Source organism: Pseudopipra pipra, chromosome 7 (genome assembly GCF_036250125.1).
Source record: "Pseudopipra pipra isolate bDixPip1 chromosome 7, bDixPip1.hap1, whole genome shotgun sequence".
Taxonomy (NCBI): domain Eukaryota; kingdom Metazoa; phylum Chordata; class Aves; order Passeriformes; family Pipridae; genus Pseudopipra; species Pseudopipra pipra.
The window spans coordinates 10,785,615-10,813,334 of NC_087555.1; the positions used below are offsets into that span (position 1 = coordinate 10,785,615).

The 27,720-nt window shown below is 38.6% G+C and overlaps 1 protein-coding gene across 4 annotated transcripts; it reads right to left on the reverse strand.

Moving 5' to 3' along the window:
* Positions 1 to 30: 30 nt before the first annotated feature.
* Positions 31 to 27,114, reverse strand: BOLL (boule homolog, RNA binding protein). Of its 4 annotated transcripts, none has more exons than XM_064660542.1 (12): positions 26,677 to 27,114; positions 23,909 to 24,049; positions 20,941 to 21,032; positions 18,703 to 18,757; positions 16,320 to 16,401; positions 13,325 to 13,491; positions 12,740 to 12,811; positions 11,940 to 11,987; positions 10,720 to 10,845; positions 9,195 to 9,269; positions 5,923 to 5,991; positions 31 to 4,079 (listed from the first exon to the last, which is right to left on the reverse strand). In XM_064660542.1, exons 1-11 carry the CDS (start codon positions 26,692 to 26,694, stop codon positions 5,974 to 5,976), a joined length of 894 nt encoding a protein of 297 aa, XP_064516612.1. In that variant the 5' UTR covers positions 26,695 to 27,114; the 3' UTR covers positions 31 to 4,079; positions 5,923 to 5,973. The 4 variants fall into 4 exon arrangements, with proteins under 4 accessions (XP_064516612.1, XP_064516610.1, XP_064516611.1 ...); XM_064660540.1 differs by having other exon boundaries at positions 9,195 to 9,272; positions 23,909 to 24,052; positions 26,677 to 27,099; XM_064660541.1 differs by having other exon boundaries at positions 9,195 to 9,272; positions 26,677 to 27,097.
* Between the last annotated feature and the right edge of the window lie 606 nt (positions 27,115 to 27,720).

The following is a 27,720-nucleotide window of genomic DNA, read 5'->3' on the forward strand; positions in this document are numbered from 1 at the left end:
TCTAAAAGTAATGAACACAGATGACAATAGTTTGCTTTTGCAGTCATTAAAATATAGTTTAATGATCAAAGTTTAATTCCATTTTTCTTATTTTTCTAAATCCATATTTAACTACTCACCAATGCGACAAACAAAAGTTACAATCCAAACAGTACATACAGACCAGTTGGAACTAAACTTTTAGCTACCAACTCAGAACTTTACTAGAAATTCAAAACTGTAGAAACTTATTGCTGTACTACAAGCAGTTGCAATAGAAAGAGCTTTTAATTTCTAAAATTGCTAACAGTTCTCTAAAATGAGATCTGCAAGTTTACCAAGCTTTTATTTATGTGCATCCACAGACTCACTTATCAAGGCTTCAATAAGTATACCCTCTGTATCTGCAATACAGTATCAAACAACACAGCCACATGTTCACCATCAACTAAACCCATGTATTCCAGAATGAAACTCGATGGTCTAGATTTAGATTTTCTGTATAACAGCTATATATGGATTTGTGTACAGGACTGCACACACTGCATTATACTTTGTACACTTAAAATACTGCTTTAAGCTATGAATTTTCTATTTCAACAGGAAACATAAGAAGCTTCCATACCAAAAGAATTGAAAACTACTGTAGTACCTTCAACATTGAAAAGCCACAAACCTAAAAAAGCTATTTTGCAGCCATACAACTACATATTTTAAAACTATGTTAACAGAGAAAAACAATTCAAGAGAGCCATGTGTTCTGCTAGTTTCTGCTCAGTTACTGTTGGAATGCAGTTTACTCAATGAGTCAGTATTAGCTAGTTGGAAAAATCAGTTTCAGAATGCAAAGAATTGCCAATTTAAAATGAAAAGTGTAAACAGTTTTTCAGGTAGAACAAATGGACTTCTGATGTGTAAGATTAGAAGCAGCAGGAACCAGAAAAGCCAGCGAACTAGAGTTCTACTTAACGCAAAATGCGTCAACTAAACACACAAAAATACGGGAGATGGAACTTCAGTACCTTCCTGCCTGTCCACAGGGGTTTTATCCAGTGTTATCTAGTGGAGAATGTCAGAACTAGCCTTCTGTCATAGAAACCTAGTATTAAATAGAGAGTGTTTACTAGAAATACTGTATCAGCCAGCTCAGTAGAAAGCAGAACATCGCAACCAGGTCTCTGAATTCTAAGGGGCAGAAGCCAGAAAATCAGTTTAGTCTGCTAATACATGAATATGACAGCCATTGCATGAAGAGGATGATTTGCTGTTACTGAATGTCCCCAGCCCTCATCTGGTACATTCCCTCCTGGCACATGTGTGAAGCCTTACAACTATCACCGGGAAACTGCAGAAGGCCAAAGAGAATGTGGCCCTCTCTCCAACCCCCAAAATCCTGACTTGACCATCTGCAGTTAACTACATCATTTCTGTAATTTAGTTAACTGAACTGGCAGGAGAATATTGTACAGTGTAAAACAACAAAAAAAATCACGAATGCTAGAACATCAAGGTAACAACAACCTGAGGAAATGTAGTTCTTTCTCAATGCATCTATCATTCCATTACAGGGATTCACAAGTGGTAAGGCAGTTATATCTCAGTTGTGTCTACAGAAGGATTCAACTCCTGAAAGGTTCAGTCACTGCTGGCTGATGTCAGGCCATCACTCTCGGCAAGCACTTAGAGCAAAGATAAGCTACAAAATCAGTGAAGAACCCTCAGTATTTCAACAGCGACCTCCAGTTCCTAGAGAAAAGCCAACACTGAGCTTCATCTTGGTATCCTCTAGGTGTCTTAAGTCAAAATGAAGCACTGTTAAGAGCTGGAGATACAATCCTGACCAAAAGCACCTCCAGACTGATGTTACAGACCCACCAGAAGAGCACTGCAGGGAACAGTCATGTGCCTGACACTGAACATCCTCACAAACGATCAAGTTCACATGCAAGTAAAAAAAAACTCTTAAGTGATCTTTGAAGCAAAGGCCATGAGATCAACTCATTATCAACACTCTAACATCTGTACCAATTAAGGGAAAATAAACTACATTTTGTGAGTATCTAGAATAGAGCCACAATCTGATGACTTAAGTGACTGCACAGTATTTGTACACTTCCAAGCAATTAGTTCAAGAGACTTCCCTCTAGGCACTTATTTTTTTAAGTTACTAGTCACTGTAAAATTTACTGCTTGTATCTCTAAAGCATTATTAAAAACAAGGAAGTCTTGTTTGGTAAACAAACTGTGGATTCCAAAAACAAGGACTAAATCTTCTGAATCCTGGATCAAATGTGTGTTTCATGACAAGAAACAAGGCTCCAACAGAACATGTAACCTTTCTTTGGCACCTTTAGAGAGAGCATCATTAAAAAAATACTTACTACGGAAAAATTCTTCCATGGAAATGAATTACTGTTTTGATGAGCCAAGATTTTTGTGACATATTTGTACAAATGAGTTCTAAAATCTGAAAATTAAACAGAACTGGACAGATGTGTTTAGAGGTACAGGAGCAGAAGTGTGACAATGATGATGCCCTTCAAAAATAGGCTGAGCTCTTCATGTATCCAACAAGTTGTATACCTTTTTTGATACTTACTGGTAAAACAATCCCCCATTGCTGCTATGGTAACGAGTTTTTTAAAACAGAACCTCTTAAAATTATATTTATGTATATTTTTCTACCTAGCAGAAGGTGGAAGGTCACTTGAGGAAACTCGCGACCAAGACACAGTACATGGACTCTCTTTTACAACAATTTCAAAGCAGTTTAAAACCAGAACAGACTCCAACTGATCACAAGAACCATCTTTAAACAGATTTACATATTACACATGGATTATTTACTGACTACTTTGCTCACTTGGTAATATCCCTGAATGATTAAAGGGAAAAAAATACAAACAAAACAAAGCTACCTGAAAAGAAAACCCTCAAATTACTATCAATCAGATAAAAAACCTGAACAGTTCAAGGATATTTTACATACATAAAGACCTCAGTCCTACAGAAGCAATAAGCCATAGCTTGCACTCCTATTAACTACAGCAGCTGTATTTTCAACCTTTGAGGAATTTGGCTTTTACAATACATAGAAGGAATCCTACAAAGGTGAGAGGGGAAACAAAAAAATTATCTCCCTGAAGTTGAGGAAAAAATAGTATTTCATCTCAACTTGTGATATTGCCAGGGAGTTCCTAATTTTCACACAGACAACAGAAAAGGTCAAAGAAGCAAGAGGGAAGTTTTCAACTGTCTTGTAATGCAAGCAGTCAAGCAGCATTGCCTTTTTCTACAGTCAAAAACATACCATAAAACCAAGTGTATGGCTTACTATGTTCAAGAAAAATGTTAGGATGAGAACAAATAGTTATTAAGTGAATAGTCCAAATTTTATTTTAAAAAGTTATACCCAAGCGCTAAAATGACACATAAGTAAAATACCTTATAAAAGTAGAATATACTGATTGCAAAAAACTTGAAGCTAGACCAACTGTCTTGGAATTGAAATTAAATATACACAGATTTAAATAAAGGGATTTGAATCCACAGCGCAAAAATGCTGTCAGGATGTGGCAGAATGGCTTTTACTTTGTAACTAGTGTATCTTTAAAGTTTATGTAACCCATAAATTAAAGGTGAAATTTTCCCTTTAGCAGAAGTACGCTGGCTTTCCATCTATGGTAGTAACTGGAGTTTATACAGTAGGCTGTGTATCAGAAATCACCATTTTGTCCTGTAACAGGATTTATATTAAGAATGGAAGTGCAGAGTAAAGTTCTTATTTCATGTGTTTTTACCTGACCAACTCACAAAATTTCATTCTGTGACTTGACAAAAAAGAGCAGTATATTAACTGAGGCACTTGCAGGCAAATGTAACCAGTCAGGAAGAACATTCCCTCCATGTGATAGGTATGTTAGCACAGTACGTGGCTAAAAAGAGTGTTTTACAGCATCTGTAGAAAATAGTGTAAGAATGCACTCTTCCATTCTGTGATCTTTGCTAGGATGAAAATGATGACTTCATGCACACTGAGGTTTCAGACTCACAGACGAAGAATGTGAAAAACTTCTTCTCACAGAACGTGACTTCAATTCCTAAAGAGAGGGAAAAATACTTTGTTGTTTCTATTTCCAAGTGTGTCTCATTTACTAAATTAATAATGCTTCAATGAAAAGTTACAGTCCAGTGTGGCATTGCATCAGCTAAATGAACTTGGTTCAAAAAGGGAAAACAAATTTCCATTATGCACCTTGATGAAGTACATAGTGGCAGGAAATATCTTCCTTTATTTACAAGTATGGAATCTTAGAATGAGTTCAGAATTCTTTTATAAAAAAATAACCCAGCTTTGTTCATTGATCATACAGTCTCACTAAAGTATGTCAAGTTATTAAAGCAATTGTATCCTCTGTCTAATTAGATGGGGAAAATTTTTACAAAATGTCACAGTACAAAAACATTTAACCAATTCTTTTTTTTTTACATTAGCATTCTCTTTAACATAGATTAGAGCAATGCATTACTATAGGTATTTATAATAATACTTACAGGAAGGTTTTAGTAGCTAACACATTTATAAAATCTGAGCTAAGGAACTGAAAGCTGCCTAATTTGTAAACAGGCAACTGACAAACAGGCAATGGACTGTGCCTAAGTAATTTGTTAGTGCATGCCACTGACAAAAAGCAAGTTGCAGAAAACAGAGCTGCTGTTTAGGTTCTGGCACAAACAGTTCTTAGAATACTTGTATTCTTCTGTTTATTCTTCTGAAGATAAAGTTTTCCTACAGTCTCCCTTTTTATCTCAGCTGCTCTATAGCCCCAGTGTGCAACTCCCATCTCTTTTACTCTCTCCATTGAACTGCTCCATATGACAGCCTCAAACTGTTTGTTTTCTAACCTTCTTACTAGCTCAGGCCTTTTCAGCACTAACTTCTTTGTTTTGTTACATGTAACTTTTTACCCTCCTTTCTGGCTCTGACAGTTTCCTAATGCAACCAGCTGTAGTTCCTACAGCTCTATCCAGATATTCAGCCCACTATCATCTCCAGATGGCAGTTTCTTTCCATCATCTACTGGCTCTGCACCATGTTGTGCATTGCCTTCCAAAATTTCAAGGTCCCATGGTCATTAGTTTTCATTACATCAACCTTACACAACTTCAATTCCAAAGTACTTCTCTTTTTCTTTAGTTTGGCTCCTTTACTAGTCTATGTGGAACACTAACATGTTTTCTCTTTCTCTACTGAGAAAACTCTGTTCAGTTTTGCACTGGCACACTCCTAGTATTTGTTTAGAAGCCATAGCTGGGGATAAATCATATGGGCAGCTACACAGACAAGTCAGACCTTAACAAATAGTAAGGCCCTGCTACAAATTAGTGGGCTGTTGAAAGTATCAAATAAGAAATTACAATAATTTTAACATGTGCAAAATATGCATTCCTCCCTAGCTTCCTTTTATTAAAACCCTGATGTTTTTAGAAGTGTAAACAACTAAGAGAGGCAGCTTTTTCACAGTAAAAACATGACTGAGCACCTGCCATAGTACAACCCCATGAATATAAGTTATTGTAAACAGCACAAAATAGGGAGAAAAGGGGAAGAAATTGAGCTGTCAATACAGGAATTAAAACAGTTTTCAGAAACCAAAAATCATGTTGGAAATATTGAAAATTTCCTTCTCTGTTGAAGGAAAACAATCTAAACTCATAAAACTTGGGCACTTAACCTAAAAATAAAATGATGGCATTTATATCTACACTATTACCCAGGAATGAATTACACTGATTATACAGGATTTGTTTTATGAAGAAAATTATTAGGCAACTGACAAACTTCAGGAAGCAGCTAAGTAATGCTGCAGGCTATGCTAGACCTGAGCATGTTTTATCAAGCACCAACTCATAAATAGCAACCATTGCAATGAAACAACTGACCCCAAGTTTTCCACAACTCGCAGCTGCTAGCTGGTATGTTGATGATGGATCTCAGCCACACAGGAAGGACTGGACAAGAAAAAAATAATAAATCAATATAGATAGGCTAGAGCTGCCCACATGCTTCAACAGTGAATGCTCCATAGGTTGTCAAGTAAAGAGAGAGAACATATAGATCAGAGAAAACAAAAGAACAAATCCACTAAACTGAAGTGAGAACAAACTATTAGAATAGAAAAGGGAGTTTGTAAAGAGAACACAGAATTAAACAGTGTGAGAAAAAGCATGCCACCTGCATCTTTCCATGTTCATATCAAATTAGCAAACACAGTTTTGGTGGAGTTTGCCTGTTTTACAGGCAACAGACCTTGCTACAGCCAGTGACAAGCCTCTTGGCAATCAAATGATGACAACTGGAAGTTTATTTTCACATTACTTAGACTAACATAACTTTAAACAAGAGGTTTATTCTGTTTCACTGCATGTATAAATGAAAGAAATACTTACCTATAGAGAAAATAGGTTGTACTATTTACTGTTTCAGATGGAATATCAGACAATAGCATGCAGTACTAGTATAAAATTAGTGAACTTTTCCCCCAAGTGGTTACATCAAAACTCTTAGAAAAAACATGTTTATCTACTTGCATGTGTATATACACAAACATTTATAAACACACATGTATTTCTGTGTATTATACACACAGAGAACACAAGTCTTACCTTATTACTCTTAACTGCAGAGAAAACCAGAGTGCACTAAGTTCAGTTAAAGTTACAGAAGGCTCACTACCAGAAGGCCATGGTGCCACAGGCCAGCATTCCCCATTAAGATCTGAATTCAAATATACATGAACTACAACACAAACAACACTGATCTGGCACTGCTGATGTCAGCCAAGACATTCTGTTGGAGACAGAGTATGGGAACAGCAGCAACTCTGACAGACTAGAACCATGCCTACCCCCCAGCAGGTACACTGCAGCTCAAAGGGATGAATAATAAGAAAAAAAGCCAAAAGCATGAAACAAAATAAACCCCACCCACCTGCCCACCTCCACAGGGCAGAACCTTTTCTACTCTGCTCACTATTTGCAGACTGCAACTGTGTTGCTCAGCCCCTCAGGCTTCAGGGTCTCCCTCATACACCTTTACCAGGCCAGTGCCTCATAACAAGGTAATCACCCAGAAAAAACCAAAATTTAACTCACAGGTATTTCTTCCAGGTCTGAAATAAAAAACCCACAAATTTCAGTTCTCCCCTCAAGTTTCCCCTGTTACTGTAGACCACACCATCTCATACATATCCCTCTAGGAGCATGCAAACATTAATCTCTATTGGAGGGTGATATAGAGATTCATGTAGAGAGTAGTATTTTTGATTCAAAATTGATTTTAAATACAGAATTTGAATCTAAGATTTTCTTCTAAATTTCCTTTAGCACTACTAAAAAATTTTTATTAAAAAATAGCATTTTTTTGGATGTAACTCAAGGGGTAAAACAGAGAATGAAAAACTAAGAATTGCCAGAACTGAAGCTTCCTTTGTTAACTGCTACATGGTTTACACGACAAATGGACTGAGTTCTTCTTATACACTTGTACAGCACTGGAAACACTGACCTCAAAATTTGTAATTTTCTTCAATTGTTATTTCATCCATTTTGCTTGCTCACTCCTGTGATTTCTTTTAATTATGACTGCAATGCATGCTCTGTTTTGAGCTGCATTTGAAAGCTGTAAGAAGCCTACAATTGCCAAAGACACCTGGATATTGGCTGTACCCATCCTACTCTCACCATGACTCACCTAGTATAAAGTGCATATTTATTCCCAGTGCAACTCCTAAGGCAGTAGAGGCAATCAGCAGATTACCTTCAAGGTGAAGTCACTCTTTTAGGCTCCTGCTTCTTCCTCTATGGCCACTATTTGGCAGTTTTCAAGCAACAGATCCATTTGTTGGGGTATTTTAAGAAGACTAAGTTACCAGGCAGTGTTCTTATACAGCTGGGGAGTAATGACACACCACCTGCTTCATACAGAGCAGTCTGCTGACAGCATTTGCTTCTTTCCATCATTTGCTGAGAGCTCAGCCACACTGACAGACAATACAAGCTGATCACATTCATTACATGTGAGATATATTCAAACTCCAAGTGGGGATGTGAAAAGATAACTTGAAACTTTCAAAGGAAGAACTGTATTTTAGAACTACTAACTATTATTTGGCATCATTTTGTAATAATAATAATAAAAAAAGAATTCAGTACGTCTTTGAAAGGGTTAACTGTACCTGTGAATCTACTTGAGACCTGAACAGAGTTTCAATTCTAGATAAAAAGATTTCTGAGAAAACCAGGAAAAATGAGCAGGAAATGTAGTGCAGTTTATTCCAAGACGACACTTATGTTACAGCCCCCTCTGCTGGAAATATTTAGTACATATTGTTTCACAAGAGTCTGAAAAAAATTCTTCCAGAAAAAGTAAAATAAATTAAAAATACATTAAAAAGTTAGCCTATAACATGGCTTTTATTCCACTCCTATTTAGTCTGCCACTTGCAGCTGAGTAAGCATCTTTCACAGAAGAGTAAGTGCTGTAACATCAACTACTGATAACTTTAGATCTTTGTTATCAGGCAAATCAGTTTTGATATTATTTTAGAGTGAACAGCCTTATTAATTTAGATAAAAGGACCTTAAACTGGGAGCCAAAAACATCCAACAACCTGCATCAGGTGACATGGAATAATCACATTTTAAAATGGCCTTTCTAAATCAGAACTGCACAGAAAGACACCTAGAGGTGACCACCTGGGACAGTTTTTCATGTTCCAGGATTCAAATTCCCACCTCTCCTTAACATGAGGTTCAATACAAGGCTGAAAGAAAGGAATTCAATGTCGAGACCCAGAGACAAGAGACAAAGATTTGTAACCAATATTTCAAAGAACTGAATGAGGTTCACCATTTTCTCTCAAAATATGTTTTCCATTTGTATTTTCTTTGTATCTCAATCTTAAAATAACTAGCCATGCTCTTACTTTTTAGTTTCCCCAAATAGTTCCAAAATAAGTAACTTGTATGTCCTCTGTAACAAAGCTTCAGGTGAAGAAAAAAAATCTCAGTTTCTCTGCAATGCTTTCAATTTTCCTTATCATTTATAAAAGACTTTTTCACCCACATCCCCCTTCTCTTACTGTCCCCCCTTCAAGAAAGGGGACAGTAATACTGCAAAATGCTTGCTTTAACTCTCTTGGTTTGATACTCACAGCTGCAGGCATGGCTATGTGACTCTGGGCATAAGGCTGGTGATGTAGTGTTTGAACTCCATGATCAGAATACAGCTGCTATTAAAAAAAATAAAAAAAATTAGCAGAAAAACCTGTTTCATAAACTTACTTTTTTGCAAGCCTTTCACATGAATTTAGAATCCTTAGAAATGTCAAATTTTGGGCCATGTTTATCTGAACTACTGACTTTTTAAACCCCACAATTTAAATATTTAAGCCTATGTTTTCCCCACTGTACCAAACTTTGGTAAACTTCATTTATCTTGATCAGTGTCACAAATCACTTCCCTTGACAGAAGTAGCAGCTTCTCTACTACACACATCCAATTCACTCAGCTCTAACTGGAACAGTGTTGAAATGTGTCAATTCACACACTGAGGTGCAATTCCCAGCATTATCAGACTTACAAGATATTTACATACAAATAATACAGATTACTCTTGGAATTTTACACCATTCTGAAATTCCACACATTGCTTCCTTTAACATGAACAAACTGCCTACCTGTAAACCAAAAGCCCATTATACCCAAGTATTCCTTAACTAATTTTATTTTCTTAGTGCTCACATATTTCAAATTTCTCTGTACAAGTTTATATCTGATTCATGAAATACTGAAGGTAAAATAGCAGTACTGTTAATAATATTATAATTATAGAATAAATACCAAGATTTATGCACTTTCAAAAACAAAACCCCAACAATCCATGTCTTATATTAATTCTGTGTCTTTGTAGGGAAATTAAGTTACTTTGGTATGCCAGAATTTTCCACTTAAGATATCTGAAACACCCATTTTGGAACTTCTCTTGGCAACAAAATACGCATTAACTTTTGAAACACTATTTGGTTGTTGTCCTAATTTAACATCTGTTTTGGAATCCCTATTCATAAGGAATGAATATTTAAGAGAAGTACCAATTAATATAGAATAAAAAATGTAAGATTAAATTTTTCTGTAGCCTTTTACTGTCATTTCTAATATCAACTCTGAAGAGATTGCCTTATTGTACATCAGGAATCTCTTGACTAGTATTATAAATGCTACTGATATAGAAGCAAAAAAATTGTAAACAATTCAATCATTCAACCACTCATAATTCATTCAGATCATTGCAATATTTAGACACAAGCTTCTACCTGCACAGAAGAACCACTTCAGAAAACTACTATGATTTGGGTATATTAACCCAGCATTCCAAAGAATCTGATTCCCATTTTACCTAAACATTCCTTACAAAGGAAACAAACTGACTAGCCCTTATAGCACTGTCTGTAATACACTTCTGACCCTCAAACATATTTCACAATCAAAGCATCCTCTGAGAAAAATGGAAGAGAAACTCTAACTTGAGGACACCTGAAATTATTTAACAGCAGCATGGGTACAGGAACAATTGACCCAAGTGTCTGAACAGCCAGTGCTTAAATTAAAACATTATGTTTTTCAATTGCAGAAAAACACTTCAATTGTCAGTACTTTTTTTTACTTTTTAAAAATACCTCAGGAACTGCAGCTTCCATTAGCAGAGGTGGAGATATACATCCACCTTCCTGGGTAATTCCTATTGGCTGATAAAAGACTTCAGATGGTTGCAGATATAAGAGTGGAGGTGAAGAGGTAGGAGACTGAAATAAAGTACATTATTTTAATAAATTACATTATTTAGGCACTGTAAAGACCAAAATTTATTTTACAGTCTTCTTTGCTACATATAAATGGAGACACAGCCTTGGAAGAAAGTGTCAAATTCATCTTTGATAACAAAAGAAAAAGTGAGTGGGAAGTAGGTAGGAAGGTCAGGTAAGAGGAAGGAAAAAACCCCAAAACATTCTTTAGTAATTTTTTCATAGTTTTCAGATTTTATTTGCATTTTGAAGAGCATTGTTAGGCAAATCATAAAACTTGTAAAATTGACACTAAGTCTGAAGATCACAACAACATACTACAGTTAAAATCTTCCCTTGCAAAAATGTTACAGTAGCAAAACAAGCATTTTTGTTTTAAAATAACCCCCCCAGTATTTTCTGTAACTCAGCACTCCAATTTCAAAGCAGCAGATTGATCTATTAGAGTGGAACCTGTCCATAACTGGACGAGGCTGGCTGCTACTAAAGTAATGAGGCCACACTGTAATGAGTTCAAGCTTAAAGGACTCAGGCCCTTCAGCTTCAAACTCTTCAAGTTCCTTGAGTGTCAAGATTCCCATTTGAAGCTGCTCTGCTACAGAGATCACAAAACCAATACACTCTCCCCCCAAAATGACCAAGTCACCAATTTCAAGTTCTTCCTCCCATTTCAAGGGTCTGGGTCTAACTTCACCCTACTTCTGCATCTACATGCTTCTGCTAACAATACTTCTTTGAAACATCACAGTATCAGTTAATTAGCTACTTAATACTCATTTCTCAGCACAATTTGACAGTTTTCACCTGCTTCTGACAACTTATTAGGTAATTTATTACAAACTTTTTGCCAAAGTGAGAGGCAAGGGTAAAGATGCTTTCTTTACATCAGATTTGTATTTGATGTTGCAATAGATGCTATTTTATGCCTTCTGCTGTATCAGCAAATCTTGTAAATGCACTGCTAAAACACAGCAATTAATACTCATTTCAACTAAGCTGTGAATAGTGGGAAGTGTCACAGTTAGATAAGTGCACCATACCTTTGAACAAGGTGAAATTAATACTAAAATGCTGCAACTATGAACTGTATTTACCTGTAGAACAGACCATTGCCACTGACTCGAAAAACACTGTGTTGGTGCCTAAAAATCAAACAAAAAGATGTTACCAAATGTGATTAAGAACATATGCATACACATTGAATACCAAAATTCCTAACATACTAAGCCACAATCATCTCAAATCTATAATTATTTCTAATAAACTAAAAAGAAGAGAAAAATTTTCATTAAAGTTCCAAAAAGTTCAGGAACATTTTTATTCATAAAAACACTGTATTAATAAATTTTTATTCATAAAAATATTCAGGAATATTTTTATTCACTCAGCCATTTCACAAGCTTCAAAAATACTTAAAATCAGATTCTCAGCAGACGTGTTCAGACCACAAGAATCAATGGACCCTAGTGGGAATACTGAAAATGTTGTAGTTATAAGGAAAAAAGTCTCTTTTTACTATGAGAGAGGGGTCAATTATTGCAAGAGGCTATCCAGAAAGGTCGTGGAATCTCTATCACTGGAGCTATTTAAAACCCAACTGGAAAAGTACCCAAGAAAACTGATCTAACCAGTCCTGCTCCAGCAGGAGTTTGGCTTAGATGATAAGAGGTTGGTACTAAGCCAGTTGTCTTGCAACACAAAAGAAAACTAATATATTATATTATCATGGCATTACATAAGGAGGATAAACCGTTGGTTAAAGAAAGCAGCCAATGAAGTTAAAATGTGTTTGCTATCACTTTTTACTTCCTAATAACAAACAGCTGTGACAGTGCTGCAAACAGTACTGCATGGCTGGAGGAACAGTGTTTGAAAGCCATTCTTAAACAGATACCTGATAATGATACGTAGGAGACTGATAAACTGGAGGCGCCACCATCACAGGGGAACTGGAAACTGAGCGCGACTTCAAAAATAAAGAGTTAAAAGTCTTAATGCAGCAATTTCATAAATTGGCACTCCTATTAAGCACAGCTCCAGAGCACTATAGTGCTGAACCACCTCCCCTCCCTTTTGAAAATGCATTTACCAAGTTAACTTAAACTTAAGATGACTCAAAATCACTGTTTCTAAGAGCCTGTGTTAGATGAAATACAAATCCCTGGCACATTCACTGAGTTCTTTCCAGAAAGCACTAGCCCATCACTGTCCGGAGATAGTAAAACAGAACTTCTCCTGGGGTAAGGCCCAGACTGATACAGACTATCCTGTCCAACAGGTCAGATCAAAGCAAGAGTCCACTACAGAAGCAAAATAAACTGAAGTGATATAAAAAGCACGAAATAAACAGTCTAACATAAGGAAGCCATTTAAACACCTAACACGAGGCACAGCTGAAGAAACAAAGTATGAGGGACTTAAAACACTCCACTCATCCTGGTCCACAGAAAAAGCAAATATACCAAAATGAATTACTTACTGGCCACGGCTGCTGAACAGGAGAAACCTCAGATGTATGAAAATAAGCCACTCCATTATGGTAAACATATGGATATCCACTCGAAGTAGTCAAGTACATTGTACCAGCTTCTGGTGATACAGCAGTAGTTGTGTACATTGTACCAGCTTGGGGTGTTACAGCAGAACCTGGAACAGATATTTTAAAGCTTACTTACAAATAATTTATTTTTTAGATGTGTACACCATGAAAAAAATAAGGGAAGATCATTTCTGATCTTCAGAGAAAGAAAATACTCCAAGGAAAGAACACGGAGCAGTGTGCCCAGTGCCCTCTCAATTCCCTCTCAAACACAAAACCATGAAGGCAGATGGTCACAGGATGTCTCCAGAGGTAGATGGGAAGAGCTGCAAAAGGTGACAGGCATATAAATTAACAAACACAGGTAACTCCAGGTACCTACAAATACATATATTTTTCATCTCCAAATGTCCAAAAGTAATTTGGCACTATAGGAGATTTTGATGGGTAACCTCCACATCCTCATATTTAGCTGAAACAGAATTCAAGCACTAAACCCAACAATTATTTTATTACAAGGTGCTGTCTGGTTTCTCAGCAAAGACTGTCAAACGTAAAAACTCATTTTACAGACATCAGCAACAGGGACATTTCTCAGCAATGCTGTCACTGTGACAGAGCCTACAAGTCAGCATGGTCTGATCTCAAAGCAGAGTTCCACCTGCACTGCCCTCTGACAGGTGCTGACAGCAGGTGCTATTCAAATAAAGGGATCTCCACCCTAAGCACAGATTGTCTCTCCCCTTCAAACACTGTCTCTGAAATCACCTAAACTATTCCTCTCTACATTTTAGGGGTGGCTAGGACAGGACTTTGTTTTTCCAAAACTGTGTCAAACATGAAAACAAATTTCAGTTTCAAATATGACAAGATTTCTGTAGGGGAAAAAAAAAAAAAGAAAATTAATTCTGTAACTGAAATGGAAATCTTGAAATCACGAAGTCATAACATGGCACAGAAAAAAAAAAATCAGGAAGAACACAACATAAAGAAAATCACCAAACAATTTTCAGTTTTCCATCCTGCCTTGCAAAGGTGTGCCACCACAAAGTGCCATTTTACGGACAGACACAACACTGCAGAGGTCACCACCATGCTAAGTGGAAGACCAAGAAGGCCCACAGTGATTCAAGAGCTTTTATTGATAGTAAGAGTTTGCCTAATACCCAGAAAAGCCTGAAGACACTTGGATACAATACAGCTGGAATGTTATCCACAGACAGGTCAGGCTAAGATGCTTGTTAGGATAATGTTAAGTATACCTTTGAAAACATAAAGGCTGTTCCAGCTCCAGCAAGCAATCTAGAACAGCAGCTACTGACATCTCAAATGATCAACAGGATCCCACTGCCAACAATCCTGTCCACTTCACTAACTACAGAGTACACTGCACAAACTTTCTGCCCATGTTTAGGAAGTCTCTGGCAAAGGAAAAGGAAATCTCCATCCATCCCAGCAAACTCACTGTGATGGAAAAACACATTGTGATGCTGGGGAAAAGCAAACCAAGTGGCCCTCCCAGTGTGTTCAAAGCACTTACCACAAAATGTCCTATGACAACAGAAGAGCTAAAAACTCATTTTGCTTAATAGTATGGAAGACAGGCACTAGATTATGTGTGGGCTGTAGAGGACAGCAATATATTGGCCAGCCCTTTAATTCTGCCCAACCTAACAGAACCACAGCTCTACAGTGATATTCCAAGTCTAGGTGTTCTGGCTTCATGTACCCCAAGATGAGTTGCAATAGGACAAAGTACCCTAGCAACTAAGGTTAGATAGGCTGAGCATGAGAGCAGACACACTGAAATCAGACCCTAGGATACATCCTGGATGCCACTATGATCTTGTATCACAGAACTATCCTAGGCATGAGAGGGTAGAGGTAGTTGAACAGGTCCACAAACACAGATCTCAAAAGGACACAGCAGCTTTCTTCAAGATTTTTTTTTTAACCCCTATTCCCTCACGTCTCAGAATTAAAACAGAGATGCCTCTTTTCTATCAACATACACATTCAGCACCAGAGTCAGACAAAGGAAGCACCACAAGTCAGGCAACACAACTGAGAAAGTACAAGTCAAAGACGGAAAGGGAAATAATGCACAGGGGAAAAAAACCAAAGGCATAACACCTCTTGATGATGACTGAGCAAAGATCACACTGAATAATTTCTAGAGCAAAGAAGCCATACAGCTGGAACAAAGGATTTGCTTTCCCCTGGGGAAACAATATCCCATACAGTAACACAAGGGAAAAGGGCATACCTAGGCACAAGGGGAGGAAGGAAGCAGCACACTTCCTGTCTTCAGCAGGTCCATCTGCACCAACAGCATTAGTGTGCACATGAACTACTTCTAACAGGTAACACGATGGAAGCTAAAGAAAGCATCAGAATTGAACCAACATTCTTTTGCATTGTCCTCTGACTGAAGATGAGCAAAAGGTTGGGCTTTTTCCTAACTCTTCCAAAAGGTACAACTCAAGAACAGGATGGTGACTGTAACCACCCATTCCTTATGGTTCTAACAAGGAAAGCAAGATGCAACTGTCCTGATGGATTTTGACAACATAAATAAATCAATGAGTAACAGTGCAACTAACCAGCACAGCCTGATTTATCCCACAGAACCTGTGAGGACAGTCTAGATGTTTAGATTTAAGGTTCTGCCAGGCAATCTGAATTTCCACTGTTCTTAGATAAGTAACCTTTTCCAATAAAGTAAACAAACAACATATTAAGAGAGATAAAAGAACCAAAAGACCATAAATCTATTTAACTGGACATTTCCACTGGCATGCATTTACTTCCACTGCAAACTGCTCTGAGCATATTCCATGCACAGTATTAATGCTGTGCCAGAGCAGGTACATCTCACTTTAAAACTTATACTCATAATGACACATAATACACAAGTACAAGTAAAGATACATACGAGCATTAGGACTTCGTAGTTGTTGTTTTCGTATTGCTGGACCAATATTCAATTTCTTATCCTTATAATTGAGTTTTTTAGCCTAGAAGTAAAGAAAAGCATTATTTTCTGCACACATATAGGCATCTGAGAAATGAAAATCACAAGTAGACAAGGCACTTACTAGGTTTCATCCTCCCTTGTTTTTTATTTAAAACGCATTGCAAAAAAACCCCACACAAGCTGCACTAGTTCCTTTTCCATCCTAACTTTAGACTGCACATACACAAAATTAATCATTAGTCATCTCAAGCATTACTTACTCTTCATGGAGCCTCTTCATTTGCAACTGGCACCTATACTTTTCAGCAGATTATTTTCCATTTTAGCTCTCATGCATTTACTGCACATGTGTACATAAATGGACAATTTGAAATATAAAGACTAAATTTTTTTTGTGATCATGACAATATTTTACAAGAGACAGGAACAAGAAAGTCTATCAAAGTGACCAGATTATAAGGACTGAATGTAACATGCCCGTATTCACTCACAACTGCCCCAGAACTTCCCACCTTTTAGATTTAAAGCAAGGAAGAGGCTAAACTATTTTGTTCAATTTGGGACTTCATAAACTAATATTAATTATGGCAAACATACCTATGCTTATTAAAACACAGAACCTATTAAAACACAGAGCAACTCCTAGAAAACAGATGTACATTTCAGTCAAACTGCATTCCAACACAAACAACATGAGGATGATTCTTCCCAAAGCACTTCCACTGATGTGATCTACCAGAGGTTAGAAATATTTTTTTATGCACAACTTTCACAGTTGAGAGAAATATCTAATCTGTATAGATTTCTCCAAAGCAAGAACACAGCAATGCATGCATAATTACAGATGATGCTACAGGAAGTGAAGACTAGGAGGAGAAACTGTAATTAATTAAAAAAAAAAATCACTTCAGAAAGATAGAAAGAAGAAACACCAGTATTAATAGGATATGACCAGAAAGAGTAACCTAGTGAAACTCCTCAAGGTCTGTTCTCAATACTAACACAATTCAGTAACTTAGAAGACTGCAACACAGAAAGAGAAATTTCTGGAGACATTACTCACAATAGAAAAGTAGGATACAACCCCCCCCCCCAAATCAGTCCAAAGGATGAGTAGAACATCATATAAAAATAAATTCAAGAGTACAAAATGAAAAACACTGATTTCCTACATTAAGTCTAGAAACTCTCAGCTTAAGATGCAGAAAGACCTAGATGCTACAAGTTGACTGTGAAATAGCAGAAATATGTAAAGATGAAAGAGGTGACAGAACTGCAGAATGTTTCAACTTAAGGACAGAGCAGGCAAAGTAAGGCAAGGGTAAGACTTCACATGGAGCAGCCTTTCAGTTACAGAGGCAAATATATTAAACCATTTTCACAATGGTACTCAGTACCATTAGTGTTTAGTTTACAGAAATAAAGCAGTAAAAACAGGAGAGGAAAAAACCAGCTGACTCAAAAAGTTCCTGTCTGTGGCTCTGCATAACTATTTCTTGAAAACACACTGAAAATTCCTTTGAAAATGTCTCAGCTCTTATTTTGAATTTTAATACAAAAGTTTCCAGAAGTTCAGAGTTTCAACATTTTAACCAGCCTCAGAAATTGTGAGAAGGCAATTTGCAAATCTTAGATGCCATTTCCTCTGAGCCTTTTCCCCCCCTCCACATGGATTTTCATACAAATGAGTAAAACCTGAGTGACAGATCTTTCCAATAAGCTCCAACCAGAACATGAAGCACACATTTAAAGAGCCAAAATGAACTGAGGAGCTCACATACAGCTGAAGAGCTAAGCATGTCTCAAAGGAGACTCTACAAGCAGTGTCAGCACAGTAATGTAGCTTAGAGGAGAAGCAAAAGGTACATGACACGAGCTTCATTATTTAAGACTTCAAGTGAACCTAATTGTCACTAAAAACAATTACATTAGGTCTGACAAACAAACATGTCAAAATAAAAGATAGCAGTTATTTTCCCAACTCCCTGCAAAAAAATCTTGACAAGAGTGGATTTTCTAGTAAAGCAAATGAAAGCAACTCTGAAGGATGAAGTTTTTATAACTCTATACTTACTGCAGACCACATACAGATCAAGAACATAAAGACTGGATGTCAAAGTCCAGAACAGTACTATGAACTAGCACTTTCCTTCCCTAGTTCAGAAGACCTCAGTATACATCTTATCTTGGACCTCTTTAAACCATTTTATTAACTGTGAGACCAAACTTACCAGATCTTCAAATGTAACTTGGCAAACAGAGGATCACACAACCAGAGCTACTCGTGTCTAATGTGAAATGAATTATTTAAAAGAGAAACACAAGGGGGACTATTGCTTACATCTTGTAAAATCTTCTGTGCCTCTTCCTGGGTTTCAAAAGTGACGAAGCCATACCTAAATAAAAATTACAGATGTTAAGCCTCTGAAGTTCATATTTACAAACACTGCACATTGCTTGTCGATATACAGTACAAGTGACATTACAAGGCAAATTAACAGGTAAAAAAAACAATAGTAGAAGTAAAGATTGCAGTAACAACTGTATTCTTCACAGCTTTCCTATTATATTTAAGCATGTGGTAATGTATCACCATGAATAAGCAGCCCACATAGAAAGCTATCCTTGTTACTCAGCCTATGTCTTAAGTTCCTTCATTGCTATTAAACAAACATTTTGATCTAAAGCTTTGAATTCTTGTGGGTGACCAAGATGAGAAACTTGGGATTTTTTTCTTCATCTTAAATTATTATTATACTGTAATTTATAGTACAGCTCCAACCTACTTCAGAAACAACTGTGAATGCTCCACACTTCCACATGCACTATTCACTGTTTTAAACTGAGGTCTTAGAAAAAGCAGCAATGCAGAGATAACGTTTATCTGGGAATTATTCTTGTAATTCTTAACGTGATTAGCATTACAAAGAGTTCTGTGGTGATCACAGGTGAAGCAATTCTCATTCTTTGTGACACAGCCTTTCACCATACCTCTTCTAGCTGCTGCAGTAAATCAAACAGGCTTCCTACACACAACTCTTGCTTTTCCAAACCCCCTCAATTCATTCCCAGAGTAATCTAAGCCACTGAATGTGACATTGCCTGTGCAAAGTAAGTATCTGATCATATATAATACGTATGTAAAAACCAAAAATGCTCCCCCCACCCCCTTAATCTGAATTTCAAAAATTTTGAAAACTTCTAGTATTTTTGTACACATAATTTTTTAGGGTCATGGTTCATCTCTCACAGTCAGATTACAGATGACATCAAGGTGGCCTCTGTCTTTCCTGCCAGCAGATCAGATTTTGCAATACAAGTTCTTTTCTGTGAGCATTTTCATGCTTCTTTTTAGTACAGAGGTTCAGTAAGTCTGACTAGCCATACTTTTAAATTTGCAGGCTTTTCTTGTATTGCCCTCTCTAAACAAACCAGGACATTTCCATGTTCAAAGAACACAAACTATTTTCCTACTTGGGACCTTACCCACACAGATTTATCATCCTATGGACTGCCTGGACAATCAACTAATAAGATATAATCACATACACCCAAGTTTTTAAAATCACTTTTCAAGGAGAAGCAATGAAGCCTATGTTTGCATTTCAAAAGAAATCCCTGCACCACGTAAAGTAATTATTTTCCAACATACTCACTGTGAGACATATGCTGGCAATCAAAACTGCATCATTATTATGGGTTATATGGACACACAAACTGCAAGTCTCATATTTCTTGCAACTGCATAAAAGACCTAGAGGCTTAGTGACAAGGACCAAGTCCATCACGTCTGGAGTGCTCACTCTGAGCTAAGACCTGCAGCTCAGTGTGTAACCTGCTGATCCCTGTTAAGCTCTGACAGCACTGAGAGGCTCAGGAGAGAACTTCACAGGTACCAGTTCTCACACACATTCCCTTTGGCTTCAGCCCCCTTCCCACCCTTCTATGGCAGAGCACTTCCCCCCCTTATCTGCATCACCATCCTTTGGGTTCTAGCAGTAGCCTTACTACACATCCTTAATCCTTCTTCAGATTTGCTCTTTGGCATTTCTCTTACGTTTGACTTCCACTCTTAGTCCCCCTTTTCTGTAATCATGAGTCACTGTCAGATTTGTCCCCTATGCTCTTGTTCCAAAAGTCTTCACAAAAAATCTCAGTTACTGCCATGCACTCCAGCATAAGCAGGTGTATCTCACCTCTTGCTTCATTTTTAGGCTTCTTTCCAAACTGCCTTTCAGTAATAAATATATTCAATAACTAAATAACCTTTTTAGGATTACCTACTTAAATAATTGTTATTAAAAAAAAACCCCTAGAAAAATGAAAATTATTGATTTTGTCCTAGTTGCACACAGCTTCATCTTCTACAAATATGACTATAGTTTGAGTTATGCAAATTCGAGACATTTATATGGAAATATTAAAGGGCAAGATCAGATTTTTGCAAAGATAGATTAGCTGGTAAGATCAATGAAAAAATTAATATTCTGAGCTATGAAAATCAATCAAATTTCCTAGAGTCAGTCAGATTTCTGTTATATTTTTCAATTCCACAAAAAGCTTATTCTACTATACCAACCCCTTTGATACTCCAGCTCTGTCATTTATTATCTTCACTTCTCTCACACTGCCATACTGAGCAAAAAATGTCTTCAGGTCATTTTCATTCGTCTAGTACAGTAATTCAAGAGAGGAAAAAAAAAGGAAGAGTTGGTTTGCATAGTTATTCAATGAATATTTACCATAGAACTTTAAGGGACATACTTTGAATAAAGTTTGCTATAAACTAATTATAACCCTGGGTAGGAAGAGAGAAGAGTGAACAAGTATGAGCCTCACAGGCCGTTTAATTACTGCATTTATTATTCATCAATAACACTAGAAAGTAATTAAAACTCCTCTTTAGTAGATTTATGTAAGAAGTGCCCTTTCACAGCTAAGACCACTGAAGCAGGTTTACTAGATCTGAATTTTAGTTTCTGTGAATGACATTCTAGAGCAGTTTACAGTATTAAAAATCACTACCATATTTTCAAACTTCAAACCAGCAGAGTACATAGATTTCCAAAAGGATATACATAGGCCACATTTATTAAAAAAATTCCCACTAACCCACAGTGATTTAGTGGTCAAATCCACTGAATACACCATGATTCCTCTTTCTGAAGTAGTTTTAACTTGAGACTGCAAATATGTCCAGGTACACCAAAGGAACTAACCACTATAAGTTAAAAAAAAAACAAACCTGCTCCCTTCTGAATACATATGGAGCAAGACAAGTTTCCAATGTACAGGCACACCTAAGCTACATCATCACTCACCTACCTTCTATCAATCTTCTCATCTTGTAAATATGTATCACATATGGTGCCCTAAACATCACATTTGAGATTTTCATTTTTACACAGTCCTTACTTAATAGCATATCTAACACTGGAAGAAGTACAGTTGTATGCATGCATCATTCATTTATACCTTTCATTAAAGTAGAAGTAAAGCATCACTTCTGGTATAAGTGAATTACTTCCACTGTTTTAAATTGTATGTATGCAATTTATTAGATCCTTTCCAGCACATCAAAGGTTTATCTGCCTCATCCAAGACTAAAACTGATCAGTGCTCCAAGTGTCATCCACAGACATGAGGGATTGCTACACGAGACTATAAACTTGGAAAGACAAAGGTTTTCATGCAGAGCAGTGACTGAAGGGGAATAAGAAGAAAACACTGTTCTAAGATACACAGTGAAATCTGCAATTATGTGTACAAACATGATATTGAGAAGCTTACCAGAAACACCTCAGGACTTGCCTTTTCCTGTTTTTAAGACAAAGGCATTTGTCACATTCTTGAGAATGACATAGGCAAAGACTTAGCACTAGCCTAAGACATGTGGACCACACCACTAAAGAAAGTGCTCTTCATACCAAAATGAAAATGTCCCCAACTCCTGTTACTGAACTGTTTCTCTCAATTTACAAATCCAGATGTTTCCTCTTACAAACAGGAATCACTGCTACAGTGATAGACCAAATGGTGCCTGGCAAAATCATAAAAGAGCTTGCTGGAAAGCAAATAGGTTTTTGTTTAGTGTCTCCCTTTTTCACAAAAATAAAATAAATAGCTTTCATATATCCCCAACTGACCTGAGTAAGACTTTTGGGGTAAGAAAACCCAACGAAACCCAATCCTTTTTGCCATGAGATTCCCAACAGAAAACAAGACTGACAGAAAAATCAAATGGTTTGGTAAGAAATTTAAGACTGTTTGATATAAAGAGCCATAGCAAATGGAAGAGTAGCTAAAATGTTAATAGAGGTTTCATCCCCCCAGCAAAATTCCATCCTCTTTTTGCTTACAAGCATGCTTAAACTCTGTTGTTAAAAATAAGATTAATAATAAACTTAGAAGCATCAGCAACTGAACCAAGAAGTCAAGCAACCCCTCAAAATGAACAATAAGGAGGATAACTACCAAAAATATTGGTACATTAGGCAGAAAAGTGTTTTAACCTCTGAAATTGCAGTGCAGACAGAACAGAGTGAGGCCTTTTTATACCTCTAGTAATTTTCTTACTATTAGTGCAAAAAGCTTCTGTGCCTCTTTGATAAAGCTCAAATATCCTGAAGGCCTTGTACAACATCTCAAATTACAAACATGTCTATTTGAGTTATCTCAGCCAAATGAGCTAGAAGATCCTGGAGTTTCTTGCACTTGTTATGCAAAATAGTCTGAATTGTAAATTCTTATTCATCTTCAAATGAATCAGCACTCAAAAGATCCTCAGCCTAGGAGGACTAAGGAAGAGACTATACTCTTGGCAGGAACAAAACATCAGCTAAGCAGACCAAGCATGTCTTGCAAAAGTCAGTGGCTTAATTACCTGAAGTAGGAAGAACGAAAAAGATGGGAGTAGCTGGTATAAAGATCTGCCAAGTACCTTGTCAGAAATGTTGAAAGCACTAACCAGTGTAAGAGCAGCTCAATACACAAAGGGAATACACAAAGGCACAAGCATTCTAAGAATTAAGATTAGTACTGCAAATTACCCAGACAAGCCTTCATATGTTTTAAAGCCAAACACTTGTCTTTGAGAAAATTGCAGTGGCAAGTGAGGAATAGTTCCACTGTAGCTTCTTTGTATGAACCAGAAGAGAAGTGCTGGAGGAACTAAAGCTACTGACATTTGCCTTGTTTGCCATATGTAACATTGTGACAGTTTATTAAATTACACTAGGTATTATAATAAAAAACTTTTACATACTTTTCTACCACAAGCTCTACTGATGACAAAAGCCATCTTCTTGGAAAAGACAAAATTCTGAAGACCTGGTTTGTCAAAAGCTTCTAGCAGCTCAGTGTACCAAGCCAGCTTTGTAGGACAGATATGTAAATCAAGGCTTAAAGCTTTATTCTCTACTATTGATTTGGATACTACATTGAAGGGCACTTACCACCTAAGCAAGCACATGACTGTCTCTCTCTTTCCTGTTGATTTTTATAGGGTTATACATTATCATTTAGCAGCAAAAATAGGAAAAATATACCTTAAAATCAATTCCTCCCACAAAGACACGATTTGGAGTAACTGTTCCGAACCTTGGAGAACCGATCAGATTATTTAACCGCACCGGTGACACCGTGTTGGGACATGGAGGTAAAGATTCTGTTTGCATCTGATCTGTCACCTGCTGGGTGAAAGAAAACATTTTCAAAATCTTACAAGTTATTTGTCAGGAAATGGAAATTCTCTACAGACCATACAGAATTTTTTCAGAAGCACAGTAAATGCTGAACAGAACACAAACCACATTTTTATTCAGAATGCAGCTCAGTGTTTAAACATAAGCTTAATTTTAAGCAATTCAGTAACTTAGTGACTGTAGTCTGAAGTTCAGTGTTTAACACTTTTCCAAATTAGACATTCAGAACCTAATCCACCAATCTTGGTTCAATCTGCACAGCACCCTGATGTATAAATCTCAACTAATGCATTCTATTTCAGAAATTATTTCATACCTCTTAGAAGTCCTTATTTTAAACCTATATAGAATGGACATGGCTAACAATTTGTGCTCTCACACACATCTGCAAGACCCTGCTTTTTGCAACAGCTTCTGGTTGATTTTCCAAGCACCAAGCACCCATAATTTCACCCCATGAAATCAACAAGTTCTGTACAACTGATGAGAATAGTTCTTGAAGACTATAGTCTTCTAATTCAACAATCTCTTGGCCTACCAACCTCCTGATGTTTTAATTTCCACCATACTTACCCCTGCAAACTAATTCTACTGGAAACTCTTTCCAAAACAAATGCATACTGCCTTAAAAAGTCAACCCTAACTGAGGTCATAGCTGTAAAGCAGTCACACAGTATTGTCACTAACTTCTCCAACAGAAATTACAATAAAGGCTTCAAGATCATTATTGCTGTGGTAGTCTGCTCCCCTCCCCCCCCAAAAAAACTTACTAAAACCAGTCCTGGACTCTAGTGCCCTGACAGTACCACTAGGGAAGGAGCCCAAAATGAAATACAGGCAGCTGCTGCAGGCTGCAGATACCAAGGCTAATAACAAGCAGAGCAGTGAAAACTAAAAGCAGGAATCTAGAGGTCTCAGCCTCCAATCTTTCTTCTGAAAGGATTTCTGAGATAAATGTATTTTTTCTTACTATTGCTCAACCCTTAAAACTTGTAGCAAGGTCCAACACAACACATGCAAGTATATTTCAAACACAGAAAGCTACTGCAGCAAGTATAGAGCTCTTTTTTGCTTCTTGTAGTATCTGTGCATTTTAGCCTCTCTGAAACCAGAGAACATGAAGTTCTGCTCTTAAACAGTTCTCTTCATAGGATCCCCCCTTTTCATTTACACTGTTTTACTTCCACATTTTACCTTTCCCCCATTGACAAGACAGCATCTTCTTGGCTGTGCCTCTAAGCATTCCTGGACAAAGCCAAATCACTTCTTTTTAGAACACACAAAAAGTAAAGGCTGACAGTTGCAATGTAGCAAGAAATGGAAGATCAGTAATTAAAAGAACGTCAGGAAAAAAAAGCTGTCTTTTCATTCGCTCCGCAAGCCCTTCTAAGATTATTTGCTATTTCCTTAGCTACCTGAGAATTCCGAGGAATGCGTTAATGCTATTGTTTTGGATACATTAAAGACAATAAATCCAGCTTAAGTCACACAACTTAGGGAAGACAAAAGTCCTTTCCGAATTTACTAAAGCACACATCTGGGGCAGAGGAAAACCCGAAGTCGTTAACCTGATCTATTCTGAAGAATCCAGTGTGCATTTCTCCCACTGGGAATACTAACCTAGAGTAGGGCCCAACCTGAACAACAGCCAACATTACTGGGCAAGGAACAAACGCAGTTGCTACGGTCTCAAAGGCTTTAGGAAGAGGACTATTTTTTGCAGAGGAAAAACTCTAGAAGGACAAGACAGGTTACTTTCTCCATCTCTCACACCAAAGACAATACTCTAATTGTATAATTATCTGTCAACTGTGTTCAGCACGGAAGCTTCTGGATTTAACTATAACAATTAACAGTCAACATCACAGTCAAAAGTGTATTCCTTACCTCAAGGAGCTCAGACGGCATTTTCTCCATACAAGTTTTAAGAGCTGTCTTATTAAAAAACCCCCAACAAAACAAACACAAAAAACCCGAATGGAAGAAACGAGAAATTAACCACATCGCTTGTGAACTCCCAATACAGTAAATTCCCACGAGTTTTTAATGTTAAAATCTGTATTCTGATAACCATCTCTTTATTGCTAGTGTGACAATAAGAAAGTAGTATTAAAAAAAGTTAAATATGTACTAGCATCGCTTGCCCAAACATTTGTTTTCACTGGTTCATAAACTTCCATCATTTTTCCCAAATAATACGGATGTGTACATTCAACAGTATTTTTACATTTTATTTAGTGCGCTTGACAACCGCTCTTCAGCACAAGCGCTATTTGCATTTTTACAGTGAACACACCCCACGGTCCGCCAACCAAACCCTACGAAGGCCTGGTGATTCACCGCACCTAACTGCCCAGACAGCTCTATTTTCCACAGCCGGCGCGCTGTAAGGGGGGGAGCCGGACCCCGCGGCCCAGGTACGATTATCCCGCACAGCGGGGCCCGGCGGTGGCTTCTCCACACTCTGAGGCAGCCGCAGACAAAATGGCGGCGGCGCCCCCCGGCCGGGCGCGAGCCGGGGCACCCCGGCGGGACGGCCGCGCTCCCGCTCCCATTCCCGCCGCCGCTCCCCGCCCGCCCCGGCGGCTCCCTAGCCCCGCCGGGCTCCTCACCGCGCCCTCGGGATCCATCGGGCCTCGCAGCCGCCTCCTCGTCACGTTCCCGGCGCCTTCGCGGCACGCGTCGCGCTCCTCAGCTCCGCCTCGCGCCCGGCCGGCGAGCGCCAGCAGGGCCGGGCCTGCAACGGGCGGGGCGGACACAGCCCCGCGGCGGCGCTGCGGGCGGGGGCGGCGCTGAGCGCGGGGGTCGGGCGGACGGGGCAGCCCTTCGTCGTCCCAGCGCCCCGCCGCGTCCCGGTCCCCGAGGACTGGCCCCACCTTGCCCTAGGAAACTGGCTCTTTCGAAAACCTGCGGCCTCTCCCCGGGGGTCCCGCGTCCCCCTCACGGGATCCCTGCGAGGAGGCGACCGGGGGGTGCCTCTCGCCTCGCCCCCTCCCGGCCCCGCCGGCGCTGCCGCTCCCCGCCCGCCCCGCCTCAGAGGCTTGGGGCTCCGTGCCGCCTCGGGGCCGCTGCAGCGCCCGGAGCCCCGTCTGCCCGTGCCGGTGCACCAGCCGGGCGCGAGCCCGCGCTCCCCTCCCCGCCGGTCCCGCGGCACCCGCAGCTCCGGGCGCGTGTCCTGCCCCTCGGGAGCGGCCGGTACCGCGCCGGGGAGCCCTGAGGCGGCCGAGGAACCTCCAGCTCGGTCCCCAGCACCCAAGGAGACAGGCGCTAACTCCCAGCTGGGTTTTTATCCTCCCAACTGGGGCGTGAAACGGGAAGGAAAATGGAGTCATGCGTTTCACCTGGCCTCTGCGGGAGAAATACGAAGCAGGTGAGGCAGTTCCCTGGGTCTGGCTTACCAGGCCATGATTGCTGGGAGGCGAAAACATAGTTTAGACTGTACAGTTGTCAACATGAAGAAATGAAAGCCCTTTTTTCAACTCAAGGAGTCTTCCCAAGGTTCCCAAAGAGACTCTCAAGCAGGCAGGCTGCCCCGAGAACAGCTGTACAACAGCAGGCCTGAGATGACCTTGCAGGTGCAATTTGGCGAGTGCTAGCAGAGAGGGCTGGAAAATAACACCTTCATGGCCACTCCTCAAAATATTCCAACTCAAATT

Coding starts and splice junctions, on each gene's coding strand:
- BOLL (XM_064660540.1), bottom strand. Junction 12,812..13,324: donor CTGTTCAGCAGCCGTGGCCA/GTAAGTAATTCA, acceptor TTATTTTTGAAG/TCGCGCTCAGTTTCCAGTTC. Junction 9,273..10,719: donor TGGAAGCTGCAGTTCCTGAG/GTATTTTTAAAA, acceptor TTTTTTTAATAG/CAGCTGTATTCTGATCATGG.